This window comes from Pipra filicauda, unplaced genomic scaffold (genome assembly GCF_003945595.2).
Source record: "Pipra filicauda isolate LSUMZ 115617 unplaced genomic scaffold, ASM394559v2 scaffold37_size4185640_pilon, whole genome shotgun sequence".
NCBI lineage: Eukaryota > Metazoa > Chordata > Aves > Passeriformes > Pipridae > Pipra > Pipra filicauda.
The window spans coordinates 154,330-170,338 of NW_024104509.1; the positions used below are offsets into that span (position 1 = coordinate 154,330).

The window sequence follows — 16,009 nt, forward strand, 5'->3', positions numbered from 1 at the left end:
ATGCTTCTAATTAGTCAGAGAGTTGGCAACCAGTAAACACATTTTGTAAAAGGGAGGCACAGTAAACTTAACCTCACACCTCATAAAAAGCTTTGTAGTCATCCCAGTGGTGGCTCTCAGCATCCTGTAATATGCTTGTAGCACAAACTCTGATGCAGTAGTTCGTTACTTGAAACTGGAGAACACTGATGAATTCCTGGTATTGTTGGACAAGCACTAGGAACAGGGGGCTGTTCAGAGAGAATGATGAAAGAGACAGTGATTGAAAGGCTGTGCAGTAGGAGGTAAACAATCCCCAGTACTGCAAATAGTCTTGATTAGTAGATATTAATCATTCATTTCTTCTTGATTCTGAAGTCTGAACCTAGCACTCACTTTTGAAATTCTTTGTTTCAAAAATTCTTTAAATATGTCTCCTTGTCTATAAATTCGCGTTTACCTAAGTCACTGAGAAATAAATTACTTCATCCTATTTGCTGAGACAAAAGTATATTTGTCATTCCCATATTTGAAGATTATGTGTTGCAGCATACTTGCATCAGCAATTATTACATCAGCACTGAGTGTGATAAAGAAAACATAAGCACAGAGTACAGAGATTGCTTTTGATAGGTATGTACTAAAACTCTTTGATAATACACCTAAATAGAATTACTGAGCAGTATTTTGGCTCAGACTTCCCATTCACAAAGATATACTTCATGCAGAAGAGAGTAAAACATCAGACGGAAAGTAGCTCAACAGTGCATAAAACCACTCAGAAATCATACATTCCTTGAAAATCGTGCTAATTCAGCATCCCTCCCAAAAGGTACAGCTTCTACTTTTCAAGTACATATGGCCGGAAACATATGGACCAATAAAGAAATTCCTAATATCTTAAGTCAAAATCTCTAAAAGCACAGCAAATGAAATTATACTGCCCCCCAGGTCAAACACTGTCTTTGACTTTACACTCCTACTTCATATCTCCCCTAATTTTTATTCTGCATGCAAGAAAAAAAAAATTCTAAAACTACACTGGATGTATTTCTTTACATGCCTGAATACAGGTGGTGTAAGGAAAAAGCACAGAAATGTATTTGTATGTTGTCCTCTAAGATTTGCTATGGGCTAAATTAGATTTTATGAAAATTCAGCTCTTACAGAGGTGAGAAAAGGCCTTAGCCCTTTATTTATATGAGAGCGGAGTACATTCAGTTCACTGGACAATTCTGTTTTCTCAAGCTTAATAAATAAAAAATATTGATCTGCAAATAGAATGTAGATCTTGAATATAATTAATTTGTTTTGTAAAGGCAGCTTTAGACTATCAATAATTTTGATTCAGGTCTTTACATAAACAGTACACACACTGAGCGTGCTAAAACTATAATGCAATTTGGAAAACTACCACCATACTGTATCACCAAAATGGAATGAAGTCACATGTGTTTGAATTAAGCATTATAAATAAAAAGGACCTACTTTTTGCTTGTTTCTCTCATTAAATTGCTATACATTGTAAAATGCTGAAAGACATATATCGCTGTGGAAAGGGCAGCACATAAGTCTTGCAGGGGAGCCTTGGAGGGAATGTCTTTGCTCTTCTCCTCGAGTCTTGCCAGCACAGCTGTTGCCACTTTGCTGCAGGCCTCTACAAAGTTTGCTCTAATTTCCTGAAGAGAATCATCTCTGCATGCCAGAGCCAATGGAAGCAATGTGTCCAGTTCTTCCATGATGTCAGAACAAAACTGAGAAAATAAACAGGGCATCAAATTATTTGTATTCTGACAGCACTGTTTAATTTATATACATTAGGGTCAGATTCTTGAAGAATAAAATTGGCACAAAACATAAATATATTGAATGAGCTTTACAAATATTTCAATCTATTTGATGCCTAAAATGCTGCTAAAGAAAAAAACCTCTGAAGCAGTTAATTGAGGGTGAGATAAGGAAAGGGTTTAATTTATGCCTAGGCATAGATGTTACAAGACGCGCGCGCAGGCCATGCCTGAGATGTTACATTTTATAATACTGCCCAACCAATCCAAGTTTTGTCCATCCCATTGCTTTTGCCCTGGTCCACCCCCTGGCCCACCCCTTGGGAATTGGGTCTGGGGCTTTTGGGACCACTTCTTCATCATCTTCACCATCTTCAGAGCACAAAGGGTACACGGTCACCTAGTTCTTGACTGTGTTCTGTTGTTCAGGCCAAGATATGAGTGTTCTCTAAACAGCAGAGGCCTTGCCTTGACAAAAGACTAAACATTTCTACTGAATTCGGGGGTAGAATTGATATGGGGAGCATGGAATAGGGTAAGAGGGCTGAGGAATGTGTAAACTAAAGGGTGCTAAAGGGTGAGGAGTAAGGGTTGCTGTTTCTAAAATCTACTACTTCTTATAAAACTTATAAAGCTTACAAGATTAGAAAAATAAGAAACTAAAAGAGTCTTAAGGCATCATATTAAACAGGAGAGAAACATTTATCTACAGTAAATGAATTATTCTTTTATTCCTTCTTGTTTTAAAGCTGCACAGTGTATATTGGGGGAAAGAATTAAAACCATCTTGTGCTAGTAATGCCTGATTTTGGTTTTAATTTCACTAAATGTACATTCATAGCAAAATTAATTTCTTGTAAACAAAGATAATTTTCTAAACTAATTTATTTTGAAAAATATACAAACAAATTTCTTAACACTGAATTTGGATACAAACTTGTAATCTCTTAATAAATTCATATATTGGACTCCCTAAAATTATCTCCCAAAAGCTTTTGTCTTATTTTAAGCAAACATTTATTAACAGCATTCCGAATCTGCTAGAATAGTTGTAAAGCTTACTTAAAAAAAACTTTCAAACACATATTCCCTCAGAAAACAATTTAATTAATAAGTGACCTTTCAGCCAAATCAAAGAACTCTAAATTGGCCATATTACAGGTTATGATTAATTGAATGGCATGTCTAATGATATGAATACAAGAAATCCCTTTATAGCCACATTTCAAAGCTTTCAGCATTTTCCCATTGAAACATTTGGTAACAGAGCAGAATGTTAGAATGAATGTTAGAATAAATCAGAAAGTTTTAGAACTTTTTGGCTGAAAGAAATAATGCCAGTGAAGTTTAAAAGTCAATTCTTTCAAGTAAACACTACGGGCTGTTGTATAAAGCTCTGTTCAGCTTCACATTGTAATGCCTCTCATTTCTTTTTAATTCCATTTATATCAGATATAGAATATTAATACTACTGTAAGTACTTCAAAGTGTAGATGGCAAACAGCCTTGGCATTCTGTCTCCCCTCAAACTTCAGATCTTTTGATACCTGCCTTAGCAATTCGTTTTGGTTGCTCCTCCTCTTGGACTGCTCTGCAGGACTCCCTCATTTGCTGGTTGTTTACAAGACTCATTGTACAGCCTGCAGCTGAAAACTCTTCTTTCTGCTCATGTTGAAGAATTTTAGATGAAAAATCCTCGATTGCTATTGTTATACAGTGAGCCACAGAAGAAGACAGGTCTTTAAATGCATTTCTCCAGCCAAAATTCAGTAAAATAGGCTGAAATACATATTAATACTAAATCAATCCAAAGTCATTATTGAGTGTTATTGTCTGAAAATTAAATGCATATCCATAATTAAATCAGAGGACACCAAGAACTTAAAATATAGTCTGCTGGCCCTGAAATTGTATTAAAAGCAGTATTTACACTCAAGAAAAATGAACATGCATAACAATATTAGATTTGTCATTAAATTTTAAAGAAAAAATAATCCTGTTTAAACAAGACAGCTTTTAAAATATATGCTTCATCTTTACTTGATTTATAACCTTTAACAGAATCTATTTAACAAAGTCAAAAGAATTTACAACCATTTTCAATAGTATAAAAAGTAATCTAGCAGTATATACCTTGTAACAATTTTCACCACAAGATAGCAAATGCAAGTTACTAACTATGAATCTTAATGGAAACCTCTTCGGAGAAGCTGGTTTTAACACATCCACACTGTATTTCTCTTCTCTAGAGCTGGATTTAGCAAAGAGCAAAATTATTAAATTGAGATTTGTAGTTTTTAGCCAATGCTGACTTTTACTACGGTTTACATCAGTTCCCCACCTTCTTTAAACAGACTTCTGAAGTCATCTGAAGTGTAACAGTTAACAGAAGTAGATATAGAAAGACATCATCACTTTTCAACTTATCTGACTTTGCATTGCTCTTATGACATACATCAGACTTAAACCTTACCAGAAGTGGCCAATTGGGAATTGCACCACTGTAAGAGACATATTTTAATTACACAGAAAATACTGAATCTCCACCATGAGGGCATAATGGGAGAAGAGAAAAGAAGGATTCCCAGTAAGCTGCAGCTATAATACTAAATCGAAAGAAAATGAAGGGCTACAAAGTGAAAGCCTTCCACCTTACTTCAATTGAAAAGTTGTATCCTCCTTCCTTTCCCTTTCTCCACTCCAAGCATTCAACTCCAGTGAGCACAGAGACAGCCCCCATGGACACACAGTTTTGAACTCCCCCTTTTTGGGTGGGGAAGGGCGGGGGGAGGCTGAAATTGTTGCACGCTGGTGCAGAAGCTCCATGCTTTTACAGGCTGTACACTTCAATTTTAGACTTAAAGAGATTTCGCCCACAAACCCTTGCAAAGTCTTTTATTCTTTGATACCTTGAGTTCATGTCCAGAGAAAAACTACACATTTTTGTCTAAGAGATTTTTTTAATTTGGTGAGAAAATAGGTGTTTTGGTAAAAAGGGTTTTACAGAAATAACATGCAACTTCCCAAAAGCATTACAACAGATTACTGAGACTAGCAAGCATTGCTGTAGTAAGGGAACTTGTGTTACACTCAGCAAACACAAGGTCCGTACAACTTAAATGAAATACCCACAAATTAAGTGAAACACAGAAAAAAGGTGTTTAAGTTGCCCACAAGAGGAAATGAAGAGATATTAAGAGAAGAAAGAATAAGAGAAGAGAGGGACATATTTACCACTCTGGAGGTCACATGTGGACAGGTCAGCAGGGCAGAGGCCAAGGCAAGATGGAGACCACATGTGTGTCTGTTTATAGACTCTGGCTATTGTGGCTACCCCCTCTAGGCAGGACCTTTGGCTCGCTGCCACTCCCTGTCCCCCTAACCAAAGTGAGGGGTGCCACACCGCTCCAGGGGGTGTGGTGTGATTGACAGCTCAGCCACATGGCCTTCCCTGCCCTGTGCTCTGCATGGGCACAGCCGTGTTGGCTGCAGGCCTAGGCTTAGCCCTTCCTCCACCTCCACAACAGACAACATGGTTTATTTGACCCATCAATCAAACAATCCAGTGAGATATGAATCCGGCCTCTGACAGGGATCAATCTACTCAAGATATTCTTCTTTGTAATCTGTAAGAACATTAGTCTCACAAACTGATTCAAAGCACATTTAAAAAGTTTTCCATCATTAAAATTGAACCATTAAAAAATTAAATTCCACTATCACAAAGTATCAGACTTGTTAGAGCATTTAGGTCCCATAAAATCAACAACATAAATGTGTTTAGTAGTAAATTGGAGCCAGACAAAAACTTAGTCTTGTACATACATTCTACAAAACATACTACACAATAGTTTGTTGGCATCAAAGAAACTACACATTGTGTGAGTACCTATCCCTATAGGAAGAATCATTATTATCAAATTCTAAGAATTTCAAAGATTTTTTTAAGATTCTGATGTATTTGATAATATATATAATACTAAGAAAGTTATGATATTTTAGCAATTTTTTGTTTTGAGGTATCTTATGTTAAATTCTGTTCTTAAATACCAACCACTTCTTCATGAATGCCAGAAGATTTTATTCCATCTTAACTGAGACTTTGCACCTAAAATAAATCAAAGTAGCTAAAGTAATGAAACTATGGCAATATGTGTTTATAATGAACACGATGACAGACTACACTGGAGACACACACAAAAGAAAATCCCATAAAAAGTGTAAGACTCTTTTCATACTCACCTCTTCTACCTGAAGTAACTGTTCAGGAAGCACGCTGGTTTCATTTGCTCTAGTTTCTCCTATTAAAAGCTCCCCACTAGCTCTCTTCAGAACTCCTGCACAGTATGGTAAAAGAGATCAAAGTTAGGATTAATTCTGTAGAAAAGTCAGCAGCCTACAACACCTTCTGGTATATCAATATGAAGCATAAAAAAACCCTCAACAAGATGTAGGGCAACACTAATGATATGATAAAGTCAAATTCAAGTAATACATAGTTCCTTTTGTATAACATGATGAAATCTACATCCCATTGTAATCATATTTTATACAAACACACACATAATGTGTAAAATATGGTTTCTTTTGTCATTAATTCATTTTTATACTGATTGTGCAGTCACCTATTCTTAGGGAGAACAGATAACATTAGATCAGCTGTACAGAAATTTATTTCTATTCTTTGTTCAATAAATTATATGAATTGAACACTAATGTATTTCTACAGTTTTTACTATTTGGAAATGCCAATATCATAAGAATAAAAAGATACTTAATCAGTATAGTTATTATAAGCAAAATAATGGCAACAGGAACCAATGAAGCTGCTTAAGAAGGGCTGGTACAAAGCTTGCTCATAAACCTTGGAGTAATGGAAATATTGCCCCAGTTTTGACAAGGACAAACCAGAATCTGGGGTAGGTATCACTTTCACCCGTTTTTGCAAGCAATCCAGGTTCCTGAAGTGCATTGATGATAACTTCTTCTTCCAAGTGATACAGGCACAAATGGAGAGGGGCTTGTTGGGGAGGTGAAAGGCAAAGGCAGCCTCTGCTGCAGTGACCATGAGGTAGTGGAGTTCCAGATCCTGAGGGCAAGAAGGAGAGTAAAAAGCAAGCTCACAACCCTGGCCTTCAGAAGTGCAGACTCTGGCCTCTGCTTGGAAGAGTCCCGTGGGATGAGGCCCTAGGTAATGGGACAAAATAAAGCTGGTTAATATTTAAGGAGCTCTGCCAAGCTCAAAAGAGTTAAAAAAAAAATGCCAGGAGGCCTGCATGGATGAACATAACGATCCTAGCCAAACTCAAATGAAGCATACAGAGGCTGGAAGTAAGGACGGGTAAGCTGGGAGGGACACACAAATAGTATCTGAGCATGGACAAAGTCAGGGAAGCTAAAGCTCAAATGGAACTAAATTTGGCCAAGGATGTCAAAGACGAGAAGGGCTTCTATAAGTACACAGGTGACAAACAGAAGACTAGGGAAAATGTGAGCCCATTGCTCAATGAGATGGGGGACCTGGTTACACAGACATGGAAAAGGCTGAGGTACTGAATGTCTTCTTTGACTCAGTATTTACTAGTAAGAGCAGCCTTCAGGAATCCTAGGCCCCAGAGACCAGGAGACAAGGTTGGAGAAAGGAAGATGTACCCTTGGCGAAAGAGGATCAGGTCTGAGGAAACCTGATAAGTTAAGCAAACAAGATATATGGATGTCTTGGGCCCTTACAGGATGCCCACAAGTGCCAAGGGAGCTGGCAGATGTCATTGCAAGGCCATTCTTAATTATTTTTGATCAATCATGGCAACTGGGATAATATCCCAAAGGCTGGAAAAAGCAAATATCACTCCTATCTTCAAGAAGTGGAAGGAGGAGGACTCAGAGAATCAGAGTCTTGTCAACCTCACCTCAATCCCTGAGAAGGTGATGGAGGAATTTCCAGGAACATTATGGACAAAAAAAATCATCAGGAGTACTCAGTACTCACCCTCTGGATGAAGAACCTCTTCCTAAGATCTAACCTACACCTCCCCTGACACAACTTCAGGCCATTCCCTCAGGTCCTGTCACTGGTCACCACAGAGAAGAGATCTCTCCTCTTTTTCACCTCACGAGGAAGTTGTAGACTGCAATTGAGGTCTCCCCTCAGTCTCCTCTTCTCCAGGTGAACACACCAAATGACTTCAGCCGCTCCTCAGATGGCTTCCCTTCAAGGCTCTTCACCATCTTCGTCACTCTTCATTAGACACTCTCTAACAGCTTAATATCTTTCTTATATTTTGGTGCCCAAACCTGCCATAATATTCAAGGTGAGGCCTCACCAGTGCAGAGCAGAGCGGGACAATCCCCTCCCTCGCCCCGCTGGTGATGCTTTCCCTGATGCCCCCCAGGACACAGTTGGCCTTCCTGCTGCCAGGGCACTGCTGACTCATATTCAACTGGCCACTGACCAGGAACTCCCCGGTCACTTTCCTTGGAACTGCTTTTCCGTATCTCATTCCCCAGTCTGTCTGTACATCCAGAGTTGCCCCATCCCAGGCACAGAATCAGCCACTTTCCCTTGCTGAACTTCATATGGTTGGTGATTGTCCAGTCCTCTCATTTATTGAGGTCTCTCTGCAGGGCCTCTGCGCCTTTGAGGGAGTGAACAGCTCCACCGAGTTTTGTGTCATCTGCAAACTTGCTTGGTATCCCCTCCAGTCCTGCATCCAAGTCATTTATAGAGATGTTGAAGAGCACAGGGCCTAAGATGGAGTCCTGTGGAACGCCACTAGTGACAGCTCACCAGTCTGATGTTACCCCATTCACTATAACCCTCTGTGCTTGACTCATGAGCCAATTGCTCACCTACTACATGATGTGTTTATCCAGCTGTGTGCTGGACAGTTTGTCCAGAAGGATCCTGTGAGAGATCTTTACTGAAGAAGCTTTACTGAAATTCAAAAGCTTTGCATAAAAGGACCTGAGGGTCCAGGAGGACACAATGTTGAACGTGAGCCAGTAATGTGCCCTTGCTGCAAAGAAGGCTCATGGTATCTGGGCTGCATCAGGCAAAACATTGCCAGCAGGTCAAGGGAAATGATTCTTCCTGTCTGCTCAATGCTGGTGAGGCCACACCTGGAGTGGTGTGTAAAGTTCTGGGCTACTCAGTACAAGACAGACATGAACATACTGGAGGGTGTCTAACAAAGGGCCATGAAGACGACAAAAGGCAATGAAGCATCTCTCCCATGAGGACAGGCTGAGAGTACTGGGACTATTATTCAAGACAAGATAAGGCTCAGGGTGGCATATCATTAATGTATATAAATATCTGAAAGGAGAGTGCAAAGAAGACAGAACCAGAGTGTTCTCAGTGGTGCCCAGTGACAGCGCCAGTGACCACAGGCACAGAAACAAACACAGGAGATTGCCTCTGAACATCAGGAAACAGTTTTTTTACTGTGAGGGTGACCAAGCATTGTAAGAGGTTGTCCTGAGAGACTATGGAATCTCCATCCTTTGAGATACTCAAAAGCTGTCTGGACATGATGGTGAGCAACTGGCTGTAAGGGTCCTGCTTGAACAGGAGTTGTTTGGATCTCCATATGTCCCTTACAACCTCAATTATTTTGCAATTCTTTGAGTCGGTATTTCAAAAGAAATATAAGAATACAAGCAAACTATATGGTATTTTTAAAATCTGTCTTGTAGCATAGAGCTGGTAAACAACAGTGGTCCAGATATTTCTAATGTAATGTACTTCATGTGAAATTAAAACCAAGAGGTTTTAAATAACCAGGAGCTGCCAAAGCATTGTTAAACATTATGTTCTAAGCATAAATTTATAGATCTTCAGTGATCTGAAGCTACTGATAGTACATGGCCAAATTTTAAGGAGATTTTCTATAAAATTTCCAGTATTTGTACATACATAGGATTACTCTAGAATTAAAAAAACCTAAGTGACTGGACATTTTCCATCTTTTCTGTTCTGTGCTTTCCATCTTATATTTGCCTTTCTTTTCCCATTGCAATTCCCCTTTATATATACATATACATATACACACATCATCAGATTCCAACTATAAGTACAAGTAAATATCTATATATTCACATTCCACTATTATTGTCGCTACTTAGAACAACTATTCATAACTTTTTATATAAAGAATTTAAAGAAAACCTTTAACATTTAACCTAAAGTCCTTGCGTATTCATGACACTGCTGCCTTACTTGATAAGAAGTCATAGCTGAGAAAAATAAGTATCTAGCTGATGGTAGATTTGTAACTGCAGGATCAGAGTCAAAGAGCCAAATGATGCTTCTATCGGCACTGGTCATTTAAAAGGCTCCTTCATTATTGAAATACCATGTTCTATTAGATTGTCCTACCTCCTTTTTTAACTAACAGCTTGGGCACTCCTGCTTTATATTCATACATAGCTATCTATGTGCATCTAGGCTCACGGACATACAAAAACCGTTCTGGTCTTCTCAAAGAAGCCCCAAGTCCAAGTCTATCATATTTTACTGAGTTCCTTTGGTTTCTCAAATTTTTGCTTTCCCCAAATCTCCTCTGGGTAAAGTCAGCCTTAATCTTCTTCAATTTAACCACCAGCTAGCAAGGGCTCCCTTCACGCTTTTCATTGATCATTGTACACTTAGCCAGACTCCCTATAAAGACTCCGCACTTCAGATGCTACTAACCTTCCTCTCAAACATTGTTTCCAAGAGACATATATCAAATTATACCCTTCCTGTCCTGTACCTTCACTTGTTTTCTGACTGTCCTGCCCTAATCAGCAAACTCTCCTGGGAAATAAATTGCAGCTTTATTCGAGGTACAGCTGTTACTCAGCCCAAATTAGTCTGCCACTGTAGACAGGAAGGCAGGCAATGGGACGGGGGAAGCATTCCTATCTAAGCACCCAGTTTTGTACACAAATTCTTTGACTCGTCTCTTCTCCCAGATTTCAGACATCAAACTCCATTTGCACAGATAGACAGAAATGTATGTGATCCTTCTCATATAGCTGCTTAGAGGAGAGAATTTGCAGAAAGAGAGCAGAAAAACTGAATGTTGTGAAAGAAGATGGGGGCTGAAGGAAAACTTCTCATTCTTTCAGATTTGCTCCCTTTCCAGAGCATATTCTACACCTCCACCTCTCTTGATTATTATGGAAGATTGGATTAACTACAAACTCTTGCTATATCTCTCTTGAAACTTACATTCTACAGACTTGATAGACTGCTCGCACTTTGTGTACTTCCTGGAGTTTACCAGCCAGGCAGCTTGTAAATAACAAGATTATATTGAAATCTTGAAATCAAAACCTCTTCAGCCAACTTTCCTTATGTGTATTAAAATTTGTCTGGGATTATTCTTCTTTTCAAAACAAATCCAATTGCAAAGGTCCCCTTTGCCTACAATGTATTTAATTATTTCTCCAGTTCATTATTTTGCTGTTTTAGTAATGATGATTATAAAGACAGAAGAGTTACAGTGACACCTCTTACACTGTTACTATATATTTTTTTATTTCTTATAAGAAGCTCCATTAAATTATTTTTTCTAAAGACTTGCACAGCTTTCCTATTTTTATAGCATTTAGGGTCATAAGATGAGTCATTGTGGTGCCATCTTGCATGCAGCATAGAATGATAAAATATCAAGGAAAGCTTTTGTATGATACCTCACTGCCTGTGCATAAGCTAAGTATCAGTGCCATCAAAGTGGCTTACTTTAGCCGGCTCAGACAGAACTTTTATTGAAACTGTACTGGAAATAATATGTCTTGCAGAAGTGGGAAATACCACTCCCCCAGAAATATAAACAAACGGAAGAAAAAAAATTGACTAGCTATAGATCAAAAACCCATTCTGCTTTCTATCTTCAATAATGGACTTTTTATCTGCTGTACTATACTGAGCAAACTGTCATAACACAAATACAGAAAATGTATCCTAGTGTAAATTCCATCTTCACTTTCGATTGATCCGTTGCAGCTATGTATTTCTTAAAGAAGCTACTTGAACATCTTGCTTTGAGATTAAAGCAAAAAAATCACAACTTTCTTCAATCTTTGCAACTTTTGCAATATTGCAACTTGGCAATAAAAGAGGATGCACCTATTAAGAGGATGCACCTCGTAAATTTAATTTCACACTACTTTTACTACACTTTCCAGAAATGAATATAGAATTAAGGATTTCTTCTTACGGTGTGAAGGAAAGACCTTTGCAAACCTTCCAGTCCTGTGAGGCAAAGCTTATAAATCTAAGGGCTTGACAACTTTGCCTACAGTATTTTCAAAGCGCTCCATCAGAAAAAGCCTTTCTTGATACTTGTTATCTGATCTGTCCAAAGTTCACCTTTCTCACTGGAATGGAAAAAAAAAATAGTGAGACAGATGAAAGTACATTAGTACTTTAGATTTTTTAAAACTCTCAATAAGAGGCTTCTGAAAACCCAGAGGAAAGACAAATCTACCTTAAAGATGGGAAGAGAATTCAATTTGGCAGGATTCTAAACCAAAATCTTCTTAACCCTTGACTGCAGCTGAACATGTTCCAGATTACTTCAAAGAGAATAACCCCTGTGATGCTGCAAGTACTAGGTATGTCAGAACAACTCAGAATTCAACTGAATGTAAATAGAGAAGCAGACTGTCTCATCACAGTAGGGATGACCAGATACCTGCAGAAGAAAGGGTTAAATGTCTAGTCAAGAAAAAACAGAAGGTGGTCACTCCTTTAATTTTATGAAATCTAATGCTTGTAGTGGAACAAAGTTATGCAACACTGAGAATATATGCTGGAAAAATACAGATACCTTTCCTCTGAAAGGCAGAGTAGCAGTCTTGTCCAGATGCCAAGCTAAAGTTCAGGGATGGAACAAAACCACATCATCATCCAAGAACTTTTCATTATTTCCTCCTTTTATATGATTTAAGGCATAACTTGAACAATACACTAGCAGTAGATAAAATGTGTATTTATACCACGTTTCTTTAAAATTGTGCTTAAATAACGCAAATGCAACTTGAAATCAAGCTCAAAACTTGGTAAGTACATACTGGTCATTGACGGATAGAAGCTAAGATAGCTCTGGTAAAGTCAAGTCAGAAATATAAAATCAGGAAGAACTAGATGGAGAACAGTGAAAAGAAGAGTAGAAAATGCAATTCAGAGAATTTTTTTGCAATCTATAAAAGACAATTTGTGAAAATGAGGATTCTGAATATATTCCAGAAGATGCCAGATACAGAACTCTCAAACTGAACTCAGAGACATATCCGTATCACCTAAAAAAACTCTCTACATCCATCTCCCTACAGAGTTCACTCTGGTTCACTGCTTCCTTTGGTGCTATTGTCTGCCATGGGGTTACCATCAGAGAACACTGGTAGGCAGTACTTCCCTCTAATATCTATTTTCAACCGCCTAAATTGGTCTTCATAGGATTCCATTGTGCACACTGCAAAGAAACTTGTCTTGTTGCCAGCTAGAACTCTGAACTACATGTCTTTCTTTTCTTCACTGTTCTTTTTTTGGTTCACAAGCAACCTCCTACCAAAAGCAGAATCTGCAGAAGAGACTACATCCAAGCGATAATGCAATGAAAAAGTATGAAGAGAAGCCCAGGTGGCCACCTTGCAAATTTCCAATGTGGAAGCCTTCGACCTCTCCGCCCAAGAAGCAGCTATAGTCCTAGTGTAATGAGCTTTACAAACCCTGGGAGTCTCTTTACCCTTAACTACATACGCCTCCCTAATACAATCCCTTAACCATCTAGCTAAGCAACTCTTAGAAGCCATTTGACCCCTCTTAAGACCCCCTAAGAGTACAAACAATCTGTCAGAAGATATGAAATCTTTGATTCTTCTGTGATAAACCCTAAGTGTTCTTCTTACATCCAATTTATGCAGCCATTGCTCTTTGTCATTGCTGGGTTTAGGGAAAAATGAGGGCCAAGAAACTGACTAGTTTAGATAAAACTCAGATGCCATCTTTGGGACAAAAAAAAATTTAAAAAGAGGAACCATCCAAAGAACTACTTTGTTTCTGATGGAACTTGACACATGTTCTAAATATCAAGATTGAAGTACTATGGGATATAAAGCAAAAAAAAAACAATTAAAAGTGCCCATGAAACAGCTATAGACATAAATGCAACACTTGACACAAGCACATGAAAAAACATGCTATTTTTGTTGCATCTCTGCATGAGTTATATAGATAAAAGACTCCTGTGAATACTAAAAGCAACCAAAAAAAAGAAAGCAAGTGCAAGGTTCCCATCTATGTGATGTCTAGGGAAACTTTAGTTCACTTGGACATTAGCCTACCTTTTATGAACAGGCCAGTTTCCCCTAATTTGCCAGCAGTACTACTTGCAGAGGACTGATACTTCAGATATCCCTCACTGCACTGACTGAAGCGTAGACTGGATACACCCAACCTAGCTTTAACCCACTGAGAGTACAGGTAACTGTCTAGTACCAGCAGCACATGGTTGAATCTGGGCTAATTTGCTCTGCTTCTTAGGCTGGTTCTGAAGTCTGTGCTGCACTGTAAACTTGATACTGGTACTCCAGTTAATTTAAAGCTGCTTTGGACATATCTACACTCTAGATTTTGTTAAATTAAACAAGATTTCTAGTAATAAGGCTTCTAAATAAGTACAGAAGATGGCAATTATATTTTCTAGTCATATATTATAATGTGTTCTGATGAAATAAAACAAGGATTCTAATCTATCCTTCTTATCAAAACTCAGTCTTCAGTGACAAAAATAAGATTATCAGTCTAATATAGGATATTAACAGAGAAAATCTTAAATCCCTTTTGGTACTTAACAGAGCCTGTAACTACTGGAAATATAGCTCTCATTCTCCCACATTAAATAATTTTTCATTTCATCACTACAACTGAGATTTCTGACAATATGAAGTGAAAATAACACAAATAAACCCTTCTTCTAGTCAGACATCTTATTAAAAATTTCTCTGGACATGTCTTCTTTTTACATACTACCTGTAAACATAAAACTTAGCAAAGTTTTGTGAATAGAACCACCTGATCAGAACCGCAACACTAAATACAAAGCTATGTCTGAAGACTTCACTAAAAGCACCTGTAAAATATTTACCTTCACTTGTTTTTCAGGGTAAAAGTAATTTTATGGTTTTTTTATAGAATGCAGTTTCTACCCAAAGACTCTCTCCTCCAATAAGATTTAATAATATTTCCCATTCAGATTTTATTAAGTAGAGGTACCAATTAAGAACTGACTTGTCATAGACAGAATTACCCTTAAAGAATATTCCTCAAAGAAGGAGGCTTAACATACTTTAGAGAAACAGTTCTGAATGTAATTAAGCTTGGAAAAATGCCTGTAGGATAAAGTCCTAAATACACTTCCTGGAAAGTAAATTATTTCTTATTAATGTTGAGTTCTTTAAGTTCTCTGAATTACTGGAGATCACGTCTTAGAGTGTAGTTATTTAAATGTCAAATAAATTTCCCACTCAAGAGTTTTTCAACTTCTTTACACTTTATCACAGAATATACTAATAAAAAGACTTACAATCACTCTTACCGAATGTGTACCCTGTCCTACACATGAGGAGGACTCCACAATATGAGAAGTTTACTCTAACACCTCTTTGTAGGATCAAGGCCATAAAACGTAAATCATAATGTATAACAGCTTAACATTTCTTGGGAATTAGTAAAACAGAGAGATTAAAGGAGGGAGAAATACACTGAAACCAATAGCAAAAATGGAACTTGAATGCAAATTTTATTAGAGCTTTGACGTATAGTCTAAAAATACATAGATTAACCTGTACTTCTTTATTTCAGAATGTCAGGATTACAGAGGAAGAATCCGTCAACAAAATACGTGCCTCATTTAATATTTTTATTTTCATCAATTAAGTATTCTAAGACTATATTCCCAAAACACCTCTCTCCTCAGCTTGCAGCTTGACTACACAGAGAGTAAATATTTGACTCCACCTATCCTCTCTCCCTGAGCAGCCTGGACTCATTTCTGGTCTGATCTTTTCCTGCAATAGAATCAAAGCTCTTGAAACAACTTGGTCTCTGGGGACTTGGAGTTTTTCTACTGGCAGAAGCAGTAGAGTAGAAGAACATTTATGAGCTTACTATGACCTGAAAGGTGTTATTCACCTCCATTTTCATATCAGGTTCTCCTGAATAAAATTAGATGAAAAAGAGAGTGAACTTGGAA

At 37.8% G+C, this 16,009-nt stretch overlaps 1 protein-coding gene across 7 annotated transcripts in view; it reads right to left on the reverse strand.

Moving 5' to 3' along the window:
* The window catches only part of KIAA0825 (KIAA0825 ortholog), a 196,342-nt gene that overhangs the window by 104,736 nt on the left and 75,597 nt on the right, over positions 1 to 16,009 (reverse strand). For all 7 annotated transcript variants that reach the window (XM_039384850.1, XM_027728962.2, XM_039384851.1 and 4 more), the window contains 4 exons: positions 6,009 to 6,103; positions 3,318 to 3,545; positions 1,468 to 1,733; positions 80 to 230 (listed from right to left, as the gene is read on the reverse strand). In XM_039384850.1, the coding sequence (XP_039240784.1) occupies positions 80 to 230; positions 1,468 to 1,733; positions 3,318 to 3,545; positions 6,009 to 6,103 (740 nt within the window). The remainder of the gene's footprint in view (positions 1 to 79; positions 231 to 1,467; positions 1,734 to 3,317; positions 3,546 to 6,008; positions 6,104 to 16,009) is intronic.